At 34.4% G+C, this 25816-nt stretch overlaps 5 protein-coding genes across 5 annotated transcripts; all 5 read right to left on the bottom strand.

Moving 5' to 3' along the window:
* Positions 1-1678: 1678 nt before the first annotated feature.
* Positions 1679-8712, bottom strand: LOC145620433 (7-deoxyloganetic acid glucosyltransferase-like). Its single transcript, XM_081675110.1, has 2 exons — positions 8070-8712; positions 1679-2892 (listed from the first exon to the last, which is right to left on the bottom strand). Exons 1-2 carry the CDS (start codon positions 8611-8613, stop codon positions 1943-1945), a joined length of 1494 nt encoding a protein of 497 aa, XP_081531236.1. The 5' UTR covers positions 8614-8712; the 3' UTR covers positions 1679-1942.
* LOC145620434 (7-deoxyloganetic acid glucosyltransferase-like) lies at positions 5338-6100 on the bottom strand. The gene has a single exon (XM_081675111.1). The coding sequence runs from the start codon at positions 5908-5910 to the stop codon at positions 5368-5370; it is 543 nt and encodes a 180-aa protein (XP_081531237.1). The 5' UTR covers positions 5911-6100; the 3' UTR covers positions 5338-5367.
* Positions 8713-9498: 786 nt separating the features above from the next.
* Positions 9499-10890, bottom strand: LOC145621354 (uncharacterized). Its single transcript, XM_081676086.1, has one exon. The coding sequence runs from the start codon at positions 10758-10760 to the stop codon at positions 9687-9689; it is 1074 nt and encodes a 357-aa protein (XP_081532212.1). The 5' UTR covers positions 10761-10890; the 3' UTR covers positions 9499-9686.
* A 435-nt stretch (positions 10891-11325) lies between these two features.
* On the bottom strand, positions 11326-15586 carry LOC145620440 (uncharacterized). The gene is made up of 7 exons (XM_081675116.1): positions 14882-15586; positions 14007-14093; positions 13829-13873; positions 13639-13734; positions 13370-13471; positions 11778-11932; positions 11326-11690 (listed from the first exon to the last, which is right to left on the bottom strand). Exons 1-7 carry the CDS (start codon positions 15482-15484, stop codon positions 11609-11611), a joined length of 1170 nt encoding a protein of 389 aa, XP_081531242.1. The 5' UTR covers positions 15485-15586; the 3' UTR covers positions 11326-11608.
* Positions 15587-18460: 2874 nt separating this feature from the next.
* LOC145620477 (large ribosomal subunit protein uL23c-like) lies at positions 18461-22234 on the bottom strand. The gene is made up of 3 exons (XM_081675162.1): positions 21922-22234; positions 19038-19365; positions 18461-18809 (listed from the first exon to the last, which is right to left on the bottom strand). The coding sequence occupies exons 1-3, from the start codon at positions 22130-22132 to the stop codon at positions 18713-18715; spliced, it is 636 nt and encodes a 211-aa protein (XP_081531288.1). The 5' UTR covers positions 22133-22234; the 3' UTR covers positions 18461-18712.
* Positions 22235-25816: the final 3582 nt, after the last annotated feature.

Here is a 25816-nt window from a genome sequence, read left to right as displayed (position 1 = left end):
TAATGGGGGTACGAAATTAAGTTCAATAAAAAAAATTTTACAAAATACAAAGTAATATGTGGAGCACAATAATTTTTTCTTAACCAAATTATGAGTTAATAAATTATTTAACTATTGCATTAGTATTTGTGTGTATTATGCACCTTCTTCCGACAACAAGGCTTATAATTGAGTAACGAAATATCTTTTTAAAAAGAGATTGTCTAAGAAAATTGTTATGGTAACAATAGATCTCTTTGATCAAAAGTACAAGGTTGAAAAATAAACAATATCACCTAAGAGACCTGTTATTGTAATAACAGGTCTCTTTGTTTTTAAGACAACAATGGAATATATATCATCTAAGAGACCGCCTTAGACCAGTTTTAAAATAGGCGGTCTCTTAGAATTTAATACTTGTACAACAAAAAAGGCGCTGATTAGGCTGTTGTGGTAGGTCACAGTATCTAAGAGACCCCCTATTAGATACAGGCGGTCTCTTTTTGTATCAGTTTTTTTTTTTTTTTTTTTTTTTTTTTTTTTTTTTTTTTTTCAGCGGAATGGGGTACAGTTGTAACTCTATGTACCCCCCTAGATCCGCCACTGACCATGATGCATGCAATTGTTTTTTGGATTTGTGGATAATAACTTGCGGATGGCTTAAACCACGAAATAATCACCCTGTATAGATATACTATCTCCGTTTTATATTATTTGCTACGATTTAACATAAAGTAGAGAGAAAAAATATCTAATTATTGCGAATAATATGAAACGAAAGTAGTAACTTATCCTTTAACTTTACCTTTTACTCCGTAATTACATTGTAACATACGAGTATAACACTTTTTGTTTCACTAAGAATGGCATTTGACACATAAAGACATAATGATGACTGTAGTGAGAGCTAAAAAATAATTTGAATGGAAAAAAAAAATTCGCAAAACCGGAATAAATAAATGTGTATGGTTGTACACAAAAAAAGAGATGAGAAATAGATCAAATACAAATACATAAGAAATTTGTTAAAAAAAAAAAAATGTATAAAGACGAGCCAACAAATGGGCCTATTAAATGGGCCAATTGAAACTTATTGCATATTGTGTTAGGAGTTATGATAGAATTTGTATGTTGTGTTGTTTACAAAACTAGAGTTGTGTACTTGTATGAGTTATACTACTACTTCGTATGTCTTAGACTCTTAGTACATGTATTTTATAAGTAGTTTTCTACATAAACCCATGATGTATAATCAAATCAATATCCCTAGCTCGATAATATATAATCTCTTAGTACTCGTAACATTTATCATGGTATCAAGAGCTGGTTAAGATCTTGAATTTCCTTAAGCAGTTTCTTTCTCTTGTCGGTGGGTTTAAATTATATATCCATATAGGGATATTCACTGGTAATTGGATGGTGTAGTAGACATGAAATCATGAAATAATCACCATTTTGTACAGATATAGTTTGCCCCCATCTAATTTTGCCAACTTATGTTACATTGTAACATTTATATGATTTTTTTATTAATTAAAAATAGCATCTGACACACAATAATGACTGTAATTCGTTTGAGCTAAAAAATAATCTCAAAGGGTACAATATGCAATCTTAGAAAAATTGAAATAATTATGATAAATTTATCAAAAAGATGAGACGTAAATAAAAAAAAAATTTATTTAATTTATCAGCATACATTGCATGGTAACTTTGCCCCAGCCACCCTATTCCAACAAAAATATTGCCTTTATTATAACATCCATCCTAAATTATGAAGTTACAAGTAATATAAACTTGTGTATAATCATCTTGTAGACAAAAGTGAAAGTACATCATACATTAAAAGAAAGATTGAATGCATAAAAGCTAATTATGAAATAATGAGCAAATATTTAAGCAACTTCTACATTGATGAAGTTGCTTAATTAGTGTCCTATTATTAGTCTTGGAGATCATTGTTTTATATAGAAAATCTCATGAACACAATGTCATCAATTAAACGATTCAAACTATTATAGGAAGATCCATCTTTAGCCACAGCTTGGGCAGCTAACTTAGCCATTTCATCAGCCCTTTTCGAAAACTCGTGCCTACGAGTCTCCATAAGTTCTTTGATCAACTTCTCAACCAAAACTCTATCACAATTATCCTTATTCATGTCTAGTCCAATCTTCCAAACCTCGGTTACAACCCTACTATTTACTTGTTGATCGACGTTGAATGGCCAACAAATCATTGGCACACCCTCAACAATACTCTCTAAAGTCGAGTTCCATCCACAATGTGTCAAAAATCCACCAATTGCACCATGTGCTAAGACCTCTTCTTGTGGTGCCCAACTTACAATACACCCTCTATTCTTTGTACCCTCTACTAAATCTTCAGGAATAGTCCCTAAGTCGTGGCTCGTGTCTTCGTCCTTGTTGATTATTGAGCCAGGCCTTCTAACCCATAGAAATCTAGTCTTGCTATTAACCAAACCATGCCAAATCTCCATGAGTTGGTCCTTTGTCATGGATGCAAGGCTTCCAATGCTCACGAAAAGGACCGATTTAGGGGGTTGAGCATCAAGCCATGCTAAACAGCTTCTATCTTCTTGCCATAAACTATTCGAAATAGATGTGGTTGTTTGTTGTTGGATCCTAGACTTAAGGTTCAAGTGAAGAGGTCCATTGTTGTATAGATTAGGACATAATGCTCGAATGTGAGCAAAATAGTCGCCTTCAAGTTCATCAAAGGTGTTGAGTATATGCCCTTGAGCTTTTGGAAAATTCTCTGCTTCCTTGAGTACTAGTTGGATCACAGGATTGCTCGGATCATAAGCATGGCAGAAGCTAGGAAGATCGCGGCGCCTTAGGTAAGTTTCCATTCCTGGTACACTTGTTATTACTTCATCTAAGTCATCTTCTCCTACATACAAGTAAGTGAATCGAAAATGTGTAAGAAATGATTAATTTGACAAATAATTCATCTAAGGAAGAAAATAGTTTCATAAACCTAGTTTGTTATGTTGACTTTGAGTACATAACTTGTTTTACTTCGGAGAAGAGAATTCATGTGTTGTAACAACTATTTCACTTAGGATAAAGATGTTCTAATCGACTTATTTTATCTGAATTAACTGCATTTAGTTTAAAACAACCAAATTTATCTGAGCATACTTTACACCCTTTGTTTTTAATTATTCGTAACATGTTGGCTTTTAAATTTTAACATTGTTAGGTTTTAATTTTTTTAAAAAATTTATTAAAACTATGCGTTAACAAACATAAAAGTCAAAGTATTGCAATTAATCTGAAGGAAAGGAGTAAAAGTTAAAGTGAACAAACCTTGGAAAGGAAGGTCAACAACCTTAAGCAAGTTAGGAATACAAAAGTAAGTCCAAAGGCAACAAGGACTACTAGTATCAAAATAAACAAGGGGCACTCTCAACTCTTTAGCAACATCCACCATGCACCCATACAACCCTTCTGCTATAATACATGTCACCGGTTTCTTCATCTCATCTTCGGCCGATCCGAAAGCCAACACCTCCCTAAGCCGGCTACCCTCAGCTTGGGCTTGAGCCTCTAGGGACATAGTCAGCAAGGGAACTTTACGAGGGTTCTCATCCTGTCCGAACCCATCATGGACCGTCTCAAAACGAAAGCGAGGCCCATAGTGTACTACGAGGTTAGCAGCCGCGTTAGAGTTGAGTAGTAGGCGGCGGTGGATGAATTCGGTGGTGAGGAAGGTGACGGAGACGGTGGCGGGGGTTAGGGAGAGGATGAGATGGGCTAGTTTGAGCATACAGTTGACTGGACCTTGAATTGGTAAAGGGAAGATCACTACATGTGGTGATATTGTTGAGATATTATTACTAGTAGTAGTTATTTTTGTTAGATGATCTTCCATTTTAAGAAATTTATTAGTTGGTGTGTTGAATTTGAGTTTGATCTATAACTCTTTATATTGCCTAGCTACGTACCTAATTTAAGCAATAATGTGTTAGTTTGGTGAACTTTTAAAAAATAGTCGAGTGTAAAGCTGTGATTAATTAGAAAAAATCATAATTATTGTGTAATCTTGATTCTTGACTAAACATTATTGTTTATTGGAATACATTATCATGTTACTCCATGCATGACATAATGATGTGAAATGAAATGAAAACTATAATTTTTGTCGCTCTTCATACCTAAGCTAATGTAATTATTGTTGGACTCTATTAATTAATTTGTATGTTCTTCCTCAATCAAATCTATATGATCACTCTAATAACTACAAAAAAATTCGTTACACTATCAATTTACTCTTAACAGCGTACACAAGACGAGCTGTTGAGATACACAAAGTCTTATATGTGGCTGGTCACACCTTGTGACCAGCCACTATAGGGGTTACTTTGCTAGTGTAATGGGGGTTACTTGGTTAGTTTTAAAGGAGTTACTTCATTAGTGTTACAAGGGTTACTTGGTCAGTGTTATTGGGGTTATTTGGTTGGTATTATAGGGGTTACTAAATCAATGTTATAGGGGTTACTTTAAATGGTCACACGGTGTGGCCGGTCGCACACAAGACGAGCTGATTGCTATATCTAAATAAATAATCTTATCTTACAAGTGAACTTGAAAAAAAATATACTACTCATAAACTTTGGAAGTTTACTTTGAGATCATATTCTATGCCAACTATTGAGAATTGAGATATTAACAAAACACTGTGAAAAGTTACATAGTCGTCAAACCTAAATTAAATCGATCTTTTGCCATTGGTAACTAGGAATGTACTTCGTAGGAATTTGGAGTAAATTCCTTCAATGCATAAAGGACAAAAGACACCTCTTGACTCTTGAGACTTGAGACATTTAAAGTTTTAAGATGTGTTGTGTCCAACCAAAGAACACCAAAATTATATAGAGGTGGTGCGCATTGAATTGAAGGAGGATTGGAAGCTAATTAAATATTATGTGTTTTTAGGTAAATTTTTATAAACCCTGTGATCTAATCTAATCAAATCAACTAAAAACTGAAGTTGATGGTAAAAAATGCAAGGTATTAGTATAAACTAATGAAAGGTATAACAGAGAAAAATCACGAAAAATCACTTTTATGTACAAATCTAGTTTACCTATGATTTTATCGGGAAATGATTTTGGCACACCCCTGGTATTTAAAAATGGAGAGAGTAACACGCAATGATGACTCGATAAAAATCGGGAAATTCCCTGTTTCTCATGGTGAGAAACAAAATTTGTTTCTCATGGGGGCATTTTCGTGAATAAATCAACAATTGCACCAATATAATATGAATACGATTCACAATTCCGAAAAAATAAATGAAATACGCATGGTAATGCACCAAAGAGATAATACTATATTACTATGAGAAATAGATCAAATATTTCTAACCTTGGAAAGGAAGTTGAACAGCTTGAAACATGTTAGGAATACAAAAGAAAGTCCAAAGGCAACAAGGACTAATGGTCTCAAAATAAACAAGAGCCACTCTCAACTCCTTTGCAACATCCACCATGCACCCATAAAACGCTTCTGCTATTATACATGTAACCGGTTTCTTTAGTTCATCTTCGGCCGAGCCGAAAGCCAGCACCTCCCTGACCCGGCTACCCTCAGCCTGAGCCTGATCCTCTAGAGCAATGGTCAAGTCAGCAAGCCCACGGGGGTTCTCATCAGGTCCAAGTCCATCAGGGACTGTCTCGAATCGAAAGCGAGGCCCGTAGTGGTTTAGGCGGGAAGCAGCCGAAGAGTGGAGTACTAGGCGGCGGTGGGTGTAGTCGGTGGTGAGGAAGGTTACGGAGACGGTGGCGGGGGTTAGGGAGAGGATGAGATGGGCTAGTTTGAGCATACAATTTATTGGACCTTGGATTGGTAATGGGAAGATCACTACATGTGGTTGATGAGTATGTTTTGTTAGATGATCTTCCATTTCTAAGAAATGTAGTTGATGTTTACTTTGACTTTAGGTTGTCTCTAAATCTCTCAATCGAAGAAGTAATGAATGCATCTTTAGGTATTGTTCGCGAGATATAAAAAATTACTTTATACAATTAATAAGAAATAGAGGCAGTATATAGTTTTAGTCATTGATAATTTTAATAACGGTTGTTGACTTGTTATTGTTAACTTGTGTTTAGATGATAACATCATAGCCTACAAAGAAATATTGGTACTATAAATTGTAATTCTAAATTTTGCGTTTATTGGTATTTATAAAATTTTGGTGTTAGAATAATACGAAGTACTATTTGAGCATAATTTGATACCAGCGAATATTATTATAGTCATTCTTATTAGATACAGCTAAGGATGAGAAAGAGGGGATTAGATTATTTTATTTCTAGGCACACGAGTTAATGTTACTTTCTTGATAGTTCAGTGAGTTATTGGATCCATGTGCAGATAAACGAACTAAATGCTAAGAAATGTATGAATTTAACAAATTATGATAAGAAATCGCATTCATTGACTACATTTTTTTAAACACAAACTTTTAAAAAATCGGGTGTACAATAATTATTGTACATCTATTATAAAGATAGCCTAAAGTGATCAAAAGTTATCCTTGAAATGAATAAAAGTTACCCCAATATGCATAAAAGTAACCCAATACAAAGAAAATATATATACGCTTTAGGTAAAGTTTTGGGTGAGACGGACTCACGTGAGTCCACTATCATGTTTTTGGTGTTGCGGGCCTCGCGATCGGGTTTAGTTAGCCCGCACCTTTTTATTGGACTTTTGTTATTGAGCCCGGTCTCACGTGAGTCCAGTCTCACACAAAACCTTTTGTACGCTTTATTAGTGAAGAATCACATTTTAAATGACTTTAAATCAATTGTTAGTGATTGAATGTAATTAAATTACCTTTATAAAACTTTTCTTGTTGTCTATTTATATAAAAATTGTATTATGTTTAAAGTTACCCAAAATAAGGCAAAAAGTTACCCTAAAATTAGCTAAAAGTTACCCTTATACTGCTCGATGTACACTAATATTAGTATAAACCGGGTGTATACAAAAGTTTTTGTTTTTTAAAAGTGATAGGATCATCATACTAAATTAATGACAAGTTGATATAATTATTGAAGATACTCCTTAGTATTATTCAATTATTCGGCAAGTAACAAAATATTGAAAATCGGAAAGTTATTGTCTGTAGTGTAGATTGATATCTACACACTTTAGCTTTCTTCCATCGCCCAACTAAATATACTTATGGATGCGGTCCATCACACAATACACTTGATGATTTATTTATTACTATTTTTTTTTTTTTTTTTTTTTTATTATTTTTTATTTTATTTTATTTTTGTTGCAAATAATACACTTGATGATGAGCTAATTGTTCCTCTCTTTCAAAATTCGCATTCAATGTATCATTTTGACCTTTTACATGGTTTATACTAGTATGTGTAAAAAATAAATGTTATATTTTCAATGTATCAATTATATGTATAGTAAGAATTTTAGCATATAAATATATGTAATATAATAATACGATCTTCTTTTTCTAAGCTAGAATTTTTTGAGTTAAGGAAAATTTGCAAATTGCAGCCATTTAAAAAAAAATTGCAAATTACAGCCCAAAAGCTGTTATAAATTGTTAATTGCGGCCCAAATCAGTTTTTTCAGCGGTTTGCGTGTTGAAAAATGTTCGACTAAGGTTTTAGCGGCCATTTTATTTCTAAAGGAACCAAATTGAGCTCGAAATTGACAAAAAATTAACGTAAGTGCCTCGTTCTTACAAGAAAAATGTTGTTCAATACATTTCTGTTACGCAAAATGAGACACTTACGTTATATTTTTGCCAATTCCGAGCTCAATCCGGTCTCTTTAGGACTAAAATGGCCCCTTAAACCTTAAACAAACATTTTTCAACATTTTAACTAATGAAAAATTTGATTTAGGTTGCAATTTACAATTTATAATAACTTTTGGGCTGCAATTTACATTTTTTTTTTAAATAGCTGCAATTTGCAAAATATTAACTTCAAATGGCTGCAATTTGCAAATTTTCCTATAATCAAATAAAGACGGTAAATGAAGAAAATGAAATACTTTAGAGTAAAAGGTGGAAAAACTAACCTTGGAAAGGGAGGTCACTGGTTCGAACCATGTTAGGAACACAAAGATAAGTCCATAGACCACAAGGACTAATAGTTTCAAAATAAACAAGAGGCACCCTCAACTCTTTGGCTACATCCACCATGCACCCATAAAACCCATCCGCTATAACACACGTAACTGGTGTCTTCAACTCCGGTTCGGCCGAGCCGTAACACAACACCACCCTCAGCTTGCTCCCTTCCTCTTGTGCCTGCCTCTCTAACGCAATGGTCGATTCAACAAGCTTGAGTGCTCCTCGGGCATCCTCATCATGTTCCACCACCCCATCCGAAACCGTCTCGAACCGGAAGTTAGAGTAGGTGTGGACTAGACGGGCAGCCGCGCTTGAGTGGCGAACAAGGCGGTTGTGGATGGAGGTGGTGGTGAGGAAGGTGACCGAGACGGCGGCACGGCTTAAGGAGAGGATGAGGTCGGCTAGCTTAAGCATACAATTAACCGGGCCTTGGATTGGTAAGGGAAAGATCACTACATGGCAAGTCTTTTTTGTTAGAAAATCTTCCATTGTATGGTATTGATGTGTTTGTTTAGGCTATTATATGAATATCTTTAGATTATAATAACAATGTTTGCCTAATTAATTAGCTAAATATTTGATTAATGGAATGAGTTGAACATAATCTTCATAGGATTCGAGTCTTTTAATAGTATTTTAATTTTGATGGTTTAGGTTCATAGAAAAAGTGTTGCTAATCCGCATCTTTTGACTAATTACAATATTATAGGCATATCAAATAAGTTATGTGACATGTTAATACAAAGATTAATGTTTGGATGATGATAATTGGTTACCTATTAATATAGGAGAAATTGTTCTTATCTAACTAAAAAGTAATTTTGGAATATCCCCACCACAAATTAAAATAAATATTTCCACAATAAAATAAAAAAATAAAAAGAAAAAGAAAAAGAAAAATGGAAATCTTAAGGTCCCCCCAACTAACTAGAAAGGCAACAGCATTCCTTGAGACCAATTGCCAGTGTTTAAAGTTTAAACTGCTACTCCGTAACTCTGTTAGACTGTTACATATTACTCGGTAGTTAAAAATTTGAGGTATTATTTATGAGACAAAAAATTGAGTTGGACAACTTTTTAAAATTAGCCTATTAAACTTCAATTGATTATTTAAATGTATTTTTCAAACACCAGAAGTTGTAAATTTTGTGGTCAAACTAAAATTATATTAACCGTCAATTATTATGAAACAGAGGTAATAGAATTCATTTCTTGCACGTAACAAGTTCAATTCTTTCGTATGGATAGTTAGTTATTTTAGGAATACAAGAGCAATATTTTTATTTTTTGGTGTCATACTTCTACCCCTCTTCTCCTTTTAAGTAACTTAACTAGACGATTTATACATTACATTTACATAGTATGGGCATTAGATTGTACGTATAAAAGCGAGTATACAAATCATGAAAGAAGCTTCTGTATTATACTACGTATAAGATAGATGCAGTGTATACAACTGCATCTTTTATTCTTTTGATTTTGCTACAAAGTTATTCACTGAAAAGAAGTCAAAGTTTTTTCTGAATAATTAAACAACTATGAACACCCATTTCAAGTGATAATTAATCATCAAGTCGAACTTCTTCATGATCAATTGTTATAGACATCGGCTTGTTGTTTATAACAATGTGATCAGTATCATCAGTCTTTGGGAGAACCCAACTCGAAGTGTCAAATTCGTCTCCCTTCAAACAAAGATAATCATATACTTCCTTTAGCTCTTCTTCCATATGTTCGAGTTTTGTCTTGCAAGTGTTATACTGATGCTTCAACTCCTGCACATCGTTTTCAGACGATTTCAACAACATCTTGGTGGCTTGCAGCTCGTTGTTGGTTGCAGAGAGTTGCTCTTGTACCTTTTGTAACTCTTCTTCTGCATCTCTACTGTCGTTTTCATTGGTAAAAACTTGATCCTCAAGCTCTATTACCTTTCGAGTTGAGGATTCTAGTTCACTTCTAGTTGAGTCTAACTCGGTTTTCATAACATAAATTTCATCCTGTATCCTACGTATATCATTTACCATGTCCTCGTTTTCCTTCTTACAAGAGTAAATCTGAATCTCGAGTTGTTCTACCTTTTCATTCGAGGATTTCAGTTCATTCTTCGTAGACTGTAACTCTGACTCAAATTCTGTAATCTGAACCTGAACATTTTGATACTTTGTTTCCACAGCTTCATTTTCCTTCTTACAACTGCTAATTTCTTCCTCGAGCTCTGCTACCTTCTTCTTCGAAATCTCTAATTGATTTGTTGCAGACTGCAACTCTGAAGTCGTTGAAGAAAGCTGATCCTGTACTTTCCGCAATTCCACTTCTATGTTGTGGCTTTGATTGTTATAAGCGGAAAGTTGATCTTGAAGCTCGTTGAATTCTTTCTTAGACACTTCTAACTCAGCCTTGTTAGATTTTAATTCAGACTCAGTGAAAGAGAGTTGATCACATACCTTATGCAATTTCATCTCCATGTCTTTCTGAACTTTCTCACATGTCGAAAGCTGTTCTCTGAGTTCCTCTGCTTCCCTCTTCGAGGCATCCAAACTGGCGTTTGTGAAAGATGTCTCGATCTTAATACAAGAAATCTGTCTCTCAAGCTCGGTTATCCTTTCCTCGATTGCAGTAGATTGTTCAGCCCCCATGTTAAACTGTTGGAAAGTATTTTGGTGATAGAGATATGAAATAGATGTGCAGGAAGAACGAAGCGAAATGAATTTATTTATACATTGATGAACTCTTAATTAACAAACATAAATCATAGTACCAATTAGAGAAAACAGTTTACCCCCATAATAATCTATACCTCGCTTGTGCGTGCATAAATTCATTTATGTTTCTCATATAGAATATTCTTGACAAAAGCAAAGAATAAGTTTGAAGCTTCTGACAGAAAAAATAGTAGCAGGAAATGAAGAGAATAACTTGCGCTTCAGGTAGGATACTAGAATAACACACATAATCCATCCGTAATTAGTTGACACATAATTCCAACCTCTAATAATCGCCATCTTAATCATATTACATGATATTACATAATACAATTCCAAACAATAGTTGTGAGTCTTGCAACACTTGTAACATTACAACATAATTTAAGTAACAATGCGTTAGAAAATTAAATCACGAATCGTTACTATTTTTAGGAAAGGACAACTTTTTCCATAAATCATAAAATTATAAATAGAAGGCTGATTACAGGTACATTGATCAGAGGGAATGGTTTTCAATATACTAGAAATTGGGTAACCAATTATCCCGGTATATGATGTTACCTGATACTCTGGGTAAAAAAGAATAGATACAGGACACGAGACGCCTTATTTCACCTCAATAAGCCAAGTAATCCAATCAAGTACAGATCAGTATAATACAGGTTGCTAAATTGCAAAATTTTCTCGGAAAATTGGGGGCATCAAGCCGGCTGTTAGTAACCAAATATGCCCCAGCACAAAAAAAAAAAAAAATACAAAATCAGGAATTAGAAACAAATCTATAACAGCATCTCGGCAATCTGGACAGCATTAAGTGCTGCTCCCTTGCGTATTTGGTCACCACATACAAAAATGTCCAACCTGCAAACATCGCCACTCTTAGTATCTTTACTAAATTTAAAATGATGAATAGAAGGCTAAGGGTAGGTTAATAAGAGAGGCCCATACCCATTATCTCCATCAAGAGAGACATCACGCCTTATCCTACCAACAGCAACATCATCCTTGTTGGAAACTTCCAAGGGAGTGGGAAAGTGATTTGATGCACGATCATCTATTACCACCACACCAGGAGCAGACTCTAAAATATCTCTTGCTGTATCCTAAAAATTATTCAATGTAGGAACAGATCATTCAGAGGTCAGAAAACAGATTCATAAAATAAAATAAAAAAAGATAAACAAAGATCGTTGTAGATGTCCAAAACAAGAATAGTATACACTTTTTATTTCATAATAAAAATTCTTAATTTGTCAACAGTTGTATTTAATCATTTATCATTTACAAAATGCAGGGAGGTAGTCGAAACTCTAGCCTCAAAGATGTTCATCTGAATTTAACATTTCACGTCACAGTACGATGCGTACATAATATAAACCACAATTAAATAAGCACCATTCAAGTTTTAGAGGGAGACCAGGGAGGCAGGGACACCAGTGCTGCTATGCACAAGCTATTAGCACATCATCTTTGTAAGAGAAAAACAAGGCATAACCATTAACCTAGGGCATTTTTTTTGCAAGGGAACGATGAGCATGCCCTGAAAAATTTTAGTTTCATAATCCAAGAAATAAAAACACAATGGTTAACTAGCAGTAAACCTTGCGGGACATGAAAGCTTAAATGCAAATGGAAACATGGTGCTATTATTATGCTGAGTGCTCTTACATTGGTGTTCTTTTAATGGTAGATGTAAATCTTGCTTCTACATGATATGGTCAATTACTCACTTGGCATACCTTCCCTCTCCGTAAACAAATCCAAGGCCAAATCGGCTGACAGTGCAAACTCAACTACTTTGAGGATCGCATCATCCAAAAGGTTTCCACTGTAAGACATCTGGTGTGAAACTAACTGACTGTGAGAATAACTGATATCTATAGTCATTGATTGAAATTCTGAAGATAACCCTCCTCGAGATCCTTTTAGCAACTTGGCAGGTTATCTAAAGTTCTAAACCCCCCACCCAAAACATATTCCCTCAAAACAATTCCCTCAGAGGCCCATGTCAGTATGTAAGATATTTTTTTTCTTACACAGGTATTAGTTTTAACATAACTTCTCTATCAATATATAAAATATATCAACCATACATTTGTGATAACTTATTCATCATTTAGCATTAATCAATCTTAGGATCATGAACAAAGGGGTGAATAAAATAGTCTAACACAAATTCAAAAAACCTGAGCACAAACTGGATAGTGCGATCCATTTGGTGATGATATCCATGCATCACCAAGCAGGACCAAACAATCTTTCTGTAGCCAGAGGCCCAGAGTGCTCAGAATCCTATTTGTATGGGAACAGTAATTTATCAAGTCAGGGGCTATTAAAGAATCAATTTTCCCTGGCGGTAATTTCACTGCAAAGTTGTTACATCAACAAAACAGCTCTGAACATGCACATTTGAAATTATAACAAGATTTTTTCATAAATCTCATGGAGACTAGCAAGTAGCAAAAATATGTCATTGAAAATCTAAACAGAAAAGAGTGGGTCAGTGACGATCAGATCCTATAAAAAAATGAAGTTTGTACCTCATCAAGGGGGGTCTCAAATTGAAGGTTTACACTCTCGGCATGTGCACGCATAACAGGGACCCTAATACATGTAGCAGTAACCCTGACAGTAATATCATCCTACAGAAGAAAAAGAGCAAGGTTATAAAAATGTTTCACGGAGAAAAAAAAAAAAAAAAACTCAAAAACATCCGAATACAATGAAGAGCAATAAATCAAAACCACAACAACAAAAACCGACACCAAGGTAAGATAGTTAATCAATAGATAGCCCTTCATATCCTTACCCAAATTTTCCTGGTTTCCTTTACTAATTTCATCTCCTCTTCATTGTATCCATTTGAAAGAATTGGTGCATTGTGGGAGAACAAATTAAAAGCATACTGCATAGAAGAATATAACAAGAAGCATAACAAATGGTGAAAAGAGGAGGGAATAAAATGCATAATCAAGAAAGCCACACAGACAAATTTATACCTGCTGACTAAAGATGTTGCAAGTTGGAGGCTTGCCTTCCAAAACCTTCACAATGAACAATGTAATATTGGATAAATACATGGGTCAAAAGCCAAATTGCTTTCAATTCTAATGGATATATCATATAATACAGATACAGACAAAAATAATAAACATTGAGATATGAATTACGATAAACCTCACGAGTTTGCAGCTCAAGCTCTTCCATCGCAGCAGCACCAGCACCACTAGCAGCCTGGTATGTACTAACAACCATGCGAGTAACCTGCAAAATACACAACATAGATTGATTAATAAGATTAAATGGAAGTAAAGCAGAGAGGTAATAAAGCGATTCAGATGTGCATTATTAGAAACTTGAGTTGGAAACTAGTTATATAGGTATCTTAAAAATCAAGGTTCAAAGGCTCAATTAAGTAAAGCTGCTACCTGTCATACTAAGTTACTAGCCGCTACATTATTACTGCTAAATACTAACCCTTTTGTTAGATTTCCCCAAGTATCAAATTTAACCCAAACCTAAATTGCCAAATGGTTTTATTGCAATTAGCATACCACTTGGCACTTGCTTAGGCCCCTACATATTAGGAACCCTTTTCCCAAATCAACATTGCAAAACAAAGTTATATTACAATTAGCATAGCATTGCTAAGATCATGACACTTATCAATCCAGTAACATCCAAACAATCGAATATAATTGCAACCCTTTATGACAATGAACAGCTCTGCTCAACATTATAATAACCAATACAATAACATCAAAACAGAACACAAACAACAGTGTATCAATATATATACTAATTCCAAATTGTTCAAGCAGCATTATATCCAAATCCAACTTCAAAACAAAATTTAATCTTTCCTTTTCTTTTTCCCCCAATTGCTTTCTTAAACTTTGCCCATTTATAATTAATAATCAATCAATCAATCCAAAACAAACCCAATTCAACATTTACTTAGAAATGCAAACCCATTTAAGATCATCAACTATAAAACACAGAATTACAAGAAATCAATCAGATTAAAAAGAGAGTGACAGAGGATCATAAACCTTGGCACGGCGATGAAGAGGAGTAGCAGCCATCAAACAAATAATAGTAGAACAATTAGGATTAGCAATCAAAGCACCCTTTCCAGAACCAAGCTTAATATGAGCCATAGCTTGAGGATTAACTTCAGGAATGACAAGAGGAACATCGTCAACCATCCGAAAAGCGGAGCTATTATCAACAACAATGGTACCCTTTTCAACAGCCAAAGGTCCAAACTGTTTACTAATGGAACCACCAGCACTAAACAGGGCAATGTCAACCCCATCAAAGCTATCTTCATCGAGTTCCTCGACGATGTAAGTTCGGCCTTCGAAGGTCATCTCCTTGCCGGCGGAGCGTTTGCTGGCGAGGAGTTTGAGGGAGCGGTAAGGGAAGTCGCGGTCGGAGAGAACGGAGAGGAATTCTTGGCCGACGGCGCCGGTGACGCCGACGACGGCGAGGGAGGGGCCGTCGTCGCGGAGGGACATGCGGATGGGGGAGGAGGAAGGGGTGGTGGTGCGGGGGAGAGGGAGGAGAGTGCGGCGGAGAGAGGTGGTTGAGGTGGTGCCGGAGAGGAAGGGGGAGGGGAGTTTGCCGGCGGTGAGGTTCATGGCGGCGGACATTGTGAGAATGGCGGCGGAAGGTGGTGCGAGAGAGAAGGTGAAAGTGGAGTGGAGGAAGTGTTTAGGGCTTTTGAAAGGGAAAATGATGTGAAATTAAATGGGATTTTAAAATAGGAAAATATGGGTTATTTGTTTGTTTTGTCTTAATTTGGGAAAGGACATTGGACAATTGCTCAAAGCGGATTTGGAATTGTCTTTCATTCCAAGGTTTTGGAGGACGGGAGTTAGTTTGATTGTTGACTTAGGCCTTGTTTGACAATTGACCGTTTGTTGTTGGTTGGTAATTGGTTTGATTAGCTGATTTGACTGATTGTTTGTATTGGCTTTTTTGTTCGTTGTTTGACTTTTTATAAGTCTAAAAACATATTTGGTAAAATTGGTTGTTGGATGTTGTTAGTAACTTAGGTAGCCAAAAGTCAAAAGCTACTCCAAGTAGCTTTTTCATTTTGGCTTAAAGCCAAAAAGCCATTTACCAAACACAAATTTAGATGTTTCACCAAATAAAAAAGCCAAAAGCCAATAAAAAAGCCAATCAAAAGCCATTTACCAAACAATAGAAAAAATGAAAACAAATGTGGTTTTTTAGTATGGTGATGGGACAAGTTGAATAACTTGAATTATTACCATTGGAGTTGCAAGCAAGTTGCCAGACTCGAGTTTTAGTTTATTCATAAAATGTACTCGTATATGCCTATATGGTTGTAAACTTGTAAAGTTTGGCTTAGCTCGAACTTGTACGTGCTTGTGTGATTCTTGCTCAATATTGGCTTGTTAAAGCCTTGCTTGATGGCAATCGTTGGCTATTTGGCTTACCTATATTGCTAGCAAGCTAATTTGATAGGTTATGTTTGATGTTTTACTCATCATTATTTATGTACAAACATATTTTAATAAAGTTGATTATTGGATGTATTAGCAACTTAGGTATCCAAATGCCTAAAGTCAAAAGCTACTCCAAGCAGCTTTTTCATTTAGACTTTGACTTATAAAATTCATCTTTTCAACTAGCTTAAAAAGCCATTTACCAAAAAAAAAACAAAATGGATATTTGACCAGATGAAAAAGCAAAAAAACAAGTCCAAGGATATAACTTGTTCTTGGTTTATGAACTTAGGCCTGTTCTCTTCATATTATGTTCTCTTCAGTTCAGTTCCAATAAGTTAAGTTAAGTTAATTTAGTTCTTAATTTCCTCTTCTCATAAAATATTCAGTTCAGTTCAGCTCACATAAGTTCAATTCATATCAGTTCAGTCAATCAGAACAGGCCCTTAGTCATTTGCATTTATTTAATTTAAAATCTGCGCACCAAGCTTACATCGACCTTGATTAAATAAATGACCTTTGATGCCCACGAATTTATGAAAGCCAAATGGGCATGGAAGTGGAAAAAAAAAATACCTACAGGAAGGCATAAAAATAAAACAAATGGACATTGGCCAATTGCTCATGGTTTTGGAGGATGGGAGTTAGTTTGAATGTTGACTTAGGCCTTGTTTGGCAATTGACTGCTTGCTGTTGGCTGTCAGCTGGTTTGACTGGCTATTTGTATTGGTTTTTTTTTTTTTTTTTTTTTTTTTGAGAGAATTTGTATTGGCTTTATTGTTCGCTGTTTGAGTTTTTATTAGTCTAAAAACATATTTGGTAAGATTGGTTGTTGGATGTTATTAGTAACTTAGGTAGCCAAAAGTCAAAAGCTACTCCAAGTAACTTTTTCATTTTGGCTTAAAAGCCAGCTTTTCAGCTGGCTGAAAAAGCCATTTACCAAATACAAATTTTGGATGTTTGACCAAACGAAAAAGCCAAAAGCCAATCAAAATGAAAAGCCATATATCAAACAATAAAAAAAATGAAAACAAATGTGGTTTTTTAGTATGGTGATGGGACAAGTTGAATTATTATTATTGGAGTTTTAGTTGCCAGACTCGAGTTTTAGTTTGTTGAGTAAATTTTGATAAAATGTACTCGTATATGCCTCTATCGGCTATATGGTTGTAAACTTGTAAAGTTTGGCTTAGCTCGAACTTGTACGTGCTTGTGTGATTCTTGCTCAATATTGGCTTATTAAAGCCTTGCTTGATGGCAATCATTGGCTACTTGGCTTAGCTATATAGCAAGCTAATTGATTGGTTATGTTTGATGTCTTACTCGTTATTATTTATGTAAAAACATGTTTGGTAAAGTTGATTATTGGATGTATTAGCAACTTTGGTATTCAACTGTTTAAAGTTAAAAGCTACTTCAAGCAGCTTTTTCATTTTGACTTATAAAAGTCATCTTTTCAACTAGCTTAAAAAGCCATTTACCCAAAAAAAAAACAATATGAATATTTAACCAGATGAAAAAGCAAAAAACAAGTCAAAGGATATAACTTGTTCTTGGTTTATGAACTTAGGGTCTATTCTCTTCAGATTATGTTCAATTCAGTTCAGTTCCAATAAGTTAAGTTAATTTAGTTCTTAATTTCCTCCTCTCATAAAATATTCAGTTCAGTTCAGCTCAAATAAGTCCAGTTCATATCAGTTTAGTCAATCAGAACATGCCCTTAATCATCTGCATTTATTTAATTTTAAACCTGCAAACCAAGCTTACATCGACCTTGATTAAATAAATGACCTTTGATGCGTGCGAATTTGTGAAAGCCAAATGGGCATGGAAGTTGGAAAAAAAAAAAAATACCTACTGGAAGGCATAAAAATAAAATAAATTAAAAAACCAAAAAAAAAAAAAAAAAAAAAAAAAAAAAGAAAGAAAGAAAGAAAAGCTAGAAGGTGAATTCATTTGCAAAGAAGTACACTAGTACATCCAGTCCAAAAAAAAATTGATAGGAAGCATTGTTTGCTTCTACCCTGACCAATCTGATATGAACTCTTTCTACTCAGCTCTCATCCCCCGACTAAGACAGTAATTTACCTGCCTCGACCTTAATAATACAACAGTGTATGCAAAATACAAAAATACATAACAGAATACACCAGCTGGGGTGCTCAAGAAGAAAACAAAGAAATGACTAAAACTCGAGAAATATTAGTTACACACTTGATACACAATGGCCAAAAAAACATTCAACTTACAACAGCTGGAGACTTGAAAGGCAACCAGTGGAATACTTGATGATTGCAAATAGCTAGTGATTCTATTTCTAAACAAGGCTCCAAGCCTCCAACACAGCTGCCCTCGTCAAGAAAGGAGAAAGACGGCCACAACTATACATCTAATAAAACTTTAAAGTTAGCTACTGCTTGGGAAGATTCCTATCTTCTTCGCGAGATCAGAAGCATTGTACTCTTTACTTAGCATGACATATGCTTTCTTTGTTCCATCAGCTCTGCAAAACAACATAAAAATGTATAAATTAAGAATAAGCTGAAAACTCTACATCTTAGGGAATCCAATTGAAAGAAAATGAGTGATGATGCATTTGTTCAATATTATGGCATCAAAATGCGATCTGCAAGTAATAATACCCTATGAAAACTATGTATAGAATGCCTAGTTAGTCAAGGGATGATTCAGACAACAGGATAATGGGTGGTAAAAGATCTTAAAAGTTAACCTTATCAAAGTGTTTATTTTGCGAACTTTCACGCCAAAAAAGTTGCAGAAAGCATCTCTAATCATCTTTTTGTCAGCACGAACATCAACAGTGAACATCAGTGAGTTCTCATCAGCAATGTTCTTTATGGCAGCCTCAGTAATGATAGGGACTTGAAGAATCTGATACACATCAAGTACTCTCCGAGGATACTTCACTTTTTTATTCTTCTTTGAGGTTTTGGGTTGAGAAGCAGCTGCTTCCTCTGTGCTCGGTGCAACTGCTTCGGTGGCCTGGGCAACGATCAGATTCCTGCCAAAGCCAGGCTTCTTCATCAGAGAAACTGCATCTGGAAGTAATATTATGTTAGATTAGCGAAGTAAGGTGCGTTGCCCAAAAAAGTAAAAATTGAACATTTTGAAATACCCCAAAAACTGAGAGTAAGTTGAACTTTTCGAAACACCCCAAAACAGAAAGTCGAACTTTGATGTCACTCAATTTCCTAATTAAAACAATGATAACGCACTAGAAATTCCTTGAATGTAATTTAAAGGACAACTCAATTCAATTCCTAATAGTACCATCTAGCTCAGCATCATCTTTACAAGCATCAAAATCATAGAATATGAGGGGTATTAGGCATTCTCACTGATCACTAAAGCAATCTGACGGCAGATTAGAATGCATACCAGAGCCTGAGCACCATGGGATTGCCTGCTTCTAAGCACTAGAAGAAAGACCAACACATAGCTCAGACACACCCTAGTATGTTAGAAGCACTATAAGGTAGTATTTCCACAGAAGATCAACCTGATGTATACTCTGTAGACACTGAGCATGCCGAGAAGATTAGGTATGAGAGCTACAGAAGACCTTTAGTATTCAAATTGAATGCAGGAATATTTTTATTAACCTCAAGAAATGACATGGGATCTCAAACAAGAAATAATGAAGAAATTAAACATAGCACAATCATTTGAGAGAGTATTGTGCACACCTTTACTCTCACACACACACTCACTCAAAGCTATGAGGAGAAAAACAGAAGAAATTTACTCTTATGTGGCATGCTTTGACTACTTAGAAGCAAAAGGGTGCAGCTTAACCATAAGCTGATACACTTACTGAATCCTCCCTACTATTATAATTCTTAAGAACCGTAAACTTAAAGCTGCTAAGAGATTGAAAGAGTGCGGCACTGTTTTTACAAACTAATCATGACGGTGTAGAGCAGAATATAAGTTATCATGATTACAAATTAATCTTTTTTCACTAGACATGTCTTTGACCTAAGCATATGATTCAGGCTAGTTTGAGTAATACCAATGCTTTTTTGATGTCATGCCAAGAATATCTAGGATCTCTAAGAGGAAGATGCCAATGTTTTCAATACTACTAAGCCTCAGTAATAACATAATGCCAAAAGGGGAAAAACATCTATTGACAGAAAAAAACTTGTCCTAAATTCCTCCAAACCCATAATACCACCAATTGCTGAGGATAAGTCAGCAGAGAGCCTGAGATTCAACGTCACAGAATAATTAAAAATAAGCTATAGAATCATCATGGTACTATGGTAGACAAGTAAAACAACAGATTTGTCAATCACATTGCTTGTGAATGTAAACCACGAGCTAATAAGCCACTTACATTATATCAACGAAGTTGATCATCAGCCTATCACAGCTAGCTGAAAATTTCACTAGCAAAAGACACATTCAGTTTCTATAGAATTCTTTCCAGTTTCCATGACTCATGTGACCAAAATACAAACATCAAAAGAGCTAAGTTTTCACTCTCACCCTTTACCTAGTTTCTAACCCAGTTCCCACAAAGTAAACCGAGAATAAAATGTATCTTGCACTCTAATCAAGCGATACTCCAAAATGGTAAATGTCTTCACCAAAAGCTTCAAAGTAGCTATGGCCATTAAAAGGTCAATAATAAAGAAAACCAAGTCAAAAAGAGTATATTATACAATCACAATATTGACGTGCCATTTTCAATTCACATTAAAATAGTACCCCACCCAAAAGGATCTCTACAGTTGAAACTAAGACCCAAAAGCTTCAAAACCTATAATATAACTATAGCATCTACAGGCACGGCTTGTTACTTTTGAAATGACAACTTAAGGGGTTCAACAACTAGGCTGCATTCTCATGTATGCAAATCCTTCCTATAGTATCTTAGGTAATGCATCCTTTACACAACCAAAAATTCCTTCAAACGTTTAGTCAACCACTTATACTAACTGTCCATAGTGGCTCTACCATGCGGAACTATATTCCATTACATTCGGAAACACAATAAGTCATACTCAGGTAATTGTTTAGGCAAGCTCATAATCTTCCAAGTTTCATTGCAATAATTCATCACAGTTGCCACTAATTTACTCTCTTCTGCCAAAAAGACTGTCTGGGTGATCAAATACGTGAAAGAAATTCACCCTTCAGTTATATATTCCCACAAACAACTGATTTTTACAATAGAAGGTACGCTTAAGAATATGTGCTTTTCCTCAACCAACTGTTTTCAAATTGAACATCAATACCTTCAGACAAACATAGAAAAACCCAAACACAATTCTTCTTCACCTTAACACCATATACGCTTTTAAATTTACGGATACCAACTAGCTTAATTGATTATAGTCTCGGGTATCAAATCCATCTACTGCCTACAACATTGCTTACTAACTTTTTCTAACAAAAAAATGATTGTAACTCAACAATTCAACAGAAATTATATTCCAATTTGGAGCATAAATATCACCAATAATCATAAAATTCATGAAATTATTCCACCCACAACTATTCAACATGAAATTAAAAATAGCAATACCAATCAATGAAATTATTAACCATTCAAAATTAAACAAAGTCAAAGTTAACAAGGCACATACCAAGAACATTGAAACCCTTCTGGGTACAAGAAGCAGCAATGGTAAGGTGAGTTGGGTGAAGAAATGCTGGTTTTTTGGAGGAAAAGCAGGAAAATTGTGGGGTTTTTTTGGGAATTTGAAATGAGAAAGAAGTAGCAGAGACATTAGAGGAACGGTTAGAGAGTGTGAATGTTGAAGAGAGAGAATGAAGGTTTGGTGGTGTGGTAGCCATGACTGATAGCTTCAAACTCAAGAAGACGATGAGAGAGGGAGAAGAGGGTGGTAATCGGATAAGCCTCAGTTGCGCCTCTATGCAATTTTGAAACACCTTCCTATCTAAAGGAAGTCTATAAGGTGATTTAGCGGCCAATTGACCTGGTAAATAAAAAAGACTCATGATAATTTGGTAAAAAAAAAAAAAAATCTCCGGTAATTAATTGTTAAAAAAAATAACTCTGATGACAATTTGGTAAATAAAATTATCTCGGGCGACATTTAACACAAAAATACAAAAATTTCCTACAAATTACTTGCAAATACTTAATTTAGTTCGATTTTCGTAGTTTTTTACCAACCCTTTTTATGGAAATAACAATTTCAAAAAAAAAAAACATGTTAAGTATCAATTTTCACTTAAGTTTCATACCCCCTATTAACGAAATGTTTATAAAAAGGGGTAGAAAATAAATTTGGTATCGGGATTTAGCAAAATAAAAAGAGATGACATAAAAATTCAAAAAAATTTAAAAGGAAAAATAAATTTAAAAACACAAAAACAAATTAAATTATGATTTTTAAAGAGTTTGTCGGGAAAAAAAAAATTTGGTCTAAATGTCACTGGAGTTTATTGTTTTTACCAATTTATCGCATATGGTTAGGTTTTTTTTACCAAATTATCGTCAGGGGTCTTTTTTATTTACCAATCTGGTCCATTGGCCAAAATTTGTGACAATTTTTTTAAAAATAAAAAAATTCTGGAAAATTACTTTTTCACTTAAGTTTCATACCCCTTTAAACGAATTTTTTTTTAAAAGGGGTAGGAAATAAAGTTGGTGCCGGGATATAGCAAAATAAAAAGGGGATATTGTTGGAAATTCTTGATGAAAAAACAAGAAAAGAGTGGTATTAATGTGAGGTACATGTCCCACATTAAAAGAACCTAGACACTTGGTTGAAAGAACGTAGACACCTTTGTGTTTGTAACGTATCCAGTCACTTGGCTAAATGAACCTAGACACTTTTGTGTTTGTAATGTATCTAGTCATTTGGCTGAATGAACCTAGACACATTCGTATGATTACCATGAGTTGTTTTCCCCTATAAATACCCTTGCTCTTATCAGACATAAATACAACAACCATCACTTTCTCTCTTCTCAAAAATTGTAAAACACGAGTTTAATCATTTCTGTTTTCTGGGCAAGTATTCTGAGTTCCAGTCGGGTTTGTGAGTGCACACAAATTCCGGCGCCGTGCTTATCCTGGAGGGCGACCGCTAGATGTCTACTGCACCGGGGTAGCGCGGAATCGTCTTTTAGGTCAGTGGTTTACCACGACGCGGCAATTGTCTATTGGTCTACACAACATTAAGATAAGTATCTTCGCTTAATTTGCTTATCTACTAACAATCTAAAAGACGATTTATTGCTTCCAAATATTTGATATATCGTACTTGTTTTTTTTTATACAAAGATTTGTGAATGTTGCATATTATTTAAGTAGTATTTTGTTTGGGGGAAGCAATTTTATGTTGTGTATGTTGTTAGACCAATGAAGGGGTATCACTTACAGTAAGAAGGGCTAGAATGTATATGTGTTATGGAAAGGTTGAAATATTGCCGTTCTCGAGTATTTGTATTCTCCACTGTTCTAGTATTCCTAGTAATCGAAATCTAGTTTGGTTTATTGCTGGGACTTTTCTTGGGTAGTACCAATCATATGTTCTAATCTAATTATTCATGAATTTTTATGAAGTATTGTGATATATTATTGTTTTCATATGATTGGTTATGTGTCTTATAGGCTTTAGCTTATTTGTACATGGTTTTGCCTAATTTTAATTGTGGGTAATTTTGTGTTTTCAATAATTTATTGCATCTGTGCAATTCTTTAATTCTCAGATGTATGAGTTGGTTTTTCAATATTTGTATTGTCAAAAGAGAAATATTGTTATCATTAACTTGCTGTTTTATAGGCCAAATTTATTGAGTTTAATAATATTTTAGATTCTTTGTTTTTGTATTGGGTTTAATGTTCTCATATTTTGTATCTCTTAACTAATTAGATTGATTTTGTTTACATATGGTTATCGTGTATATCCTAAACTTTGATTTGCATATTGGTTTAGTCCAATTACGAAGAAAAATCTTCTTTGTAGTTAAAGTCGATATTTTCTAATACCTTTGCAATTTTTCTTGAGCTTTTAGAGCTTGTTATTCGCGGATTTCCGGGAGCAGTCCCAAAGTTGACCCCCGATCAAAGGTCATCCTTGGTCGGTGGGCTGAAATTTTGGGAGTATGTTTGGGACACATGAGGCTTATTTTTCAACGGTTGGATTCTCATTAGCTGCTCAAATTAGTGAGTTATGATGACATCTTGAGACTCATATTTACAACGAGGACGGTTGGGCATTTCATAGAGGTGTCACACATGTTACTTGATTTAATTCAAGGGAGGTTCATTCTAAACCAAGTCTCATGTTATTATGTTTATCATTTGGTTTAATTCCTAGTAATCATCTTAACAAATATATGCTTTTGTAAGTGTGGACAAAGAATGTTGAATTTGTCAATTAATTATTGGTTGAATGATTAATAGAAAGTAAAAGTTATAATGTTGATATTTTTTGAGTATGACATTATATTGCATATAATAAGTTTCCTTTAATTTGTCGGTTCTACATTTTGTGGATTAACTTGTTATTTAGTAGGATGCTTTAAGCAATGTTTTTTCAACATGTTTTTGAGGTGCATGTATGTACTCCGAGTACTACTTTTTGTCATGATTCATGTATGGTGTTGAGTATGGAGTTGAGATAGACTATGTCAATTGATTGAACCTATGATATGAAATACTCGTGTTGAGAAGCTTTGTTTATAACTCATTTGATTCATTACCGTTTTTTTTCGGTATTCCATTAACATGTGTAAAACTTATAATTCTTAAACTAGTTGAGTTTTGTAAAGGGAAATTAATTATGTGATAATTGTTATGTAAGGATATTATATGACTTTCTCTTTGGAGAATTTTCAAGTGAAGTATATTTTGGGAATTAGACTACAATTTTTATGATAATACATGTTACCGCCTATGACCCTTTATTGTGTTATAGTTCTTTATGAATAAAGCATGAGTAAATTGTAAATGTCTTGAATTTCATATATGGTGGCATGAGAATTAATATATGGAAGTGTTATTGAATTATTATTATTTTTTTTAATTAATTCAATGTTTCAAATAAAGATTTCTACTCTTGTCCACTTTATATGGTATTAGTTTATTACACCATGACACACTTATGAATTTTCTTCCCAACCATGCATTTGACTATGCTTTATTTTGAGATTTGGACCTTATGTTTTCATGTGGGGGTTATAAGTTTATGAACTTGTAAAATTTCTATAAAGGAATTTATGCTATTAATATAAAGACCCCATATGAATTTTTGAGGGAGTTTTATGTCTTGATATTTCATTCATTGAGAACGTGGGTTTTAGGCGTATTGCTAAGGGCTTTGAATCGGACTTTGTTGTCCAATGTGGGGGAAATAATAAAGTATTAGTGTTGGACTCAAAGTCTTGGCTCTATTTTCTCTCGAGTCTTTCTTAATTCTTGATTCTTTATTGAATAAAGTCTCTGCCTCTTTGGGCATATTTGTTCTATGCATGAAAGACATTAATGTTAGAATTTTCTATTGT

This window comes from Chenopodium album, chromosome 27 (assembly GCF_948465745.1).
Source record: "Chenopodium album chromosome 27, dcCheAlbu1.1, whole genome shotgun sequence".
Taxonomy (NCBI): Eukaryota; Viridiplantae; Streptophyta; class Magnoliopsida; order Caryophyllales; family Amaranthaceae; genus Chenopodium; species Chenopodium album.
This window is presented reverse-complemented; position numbering and strand designations above follow the sequence as displayed.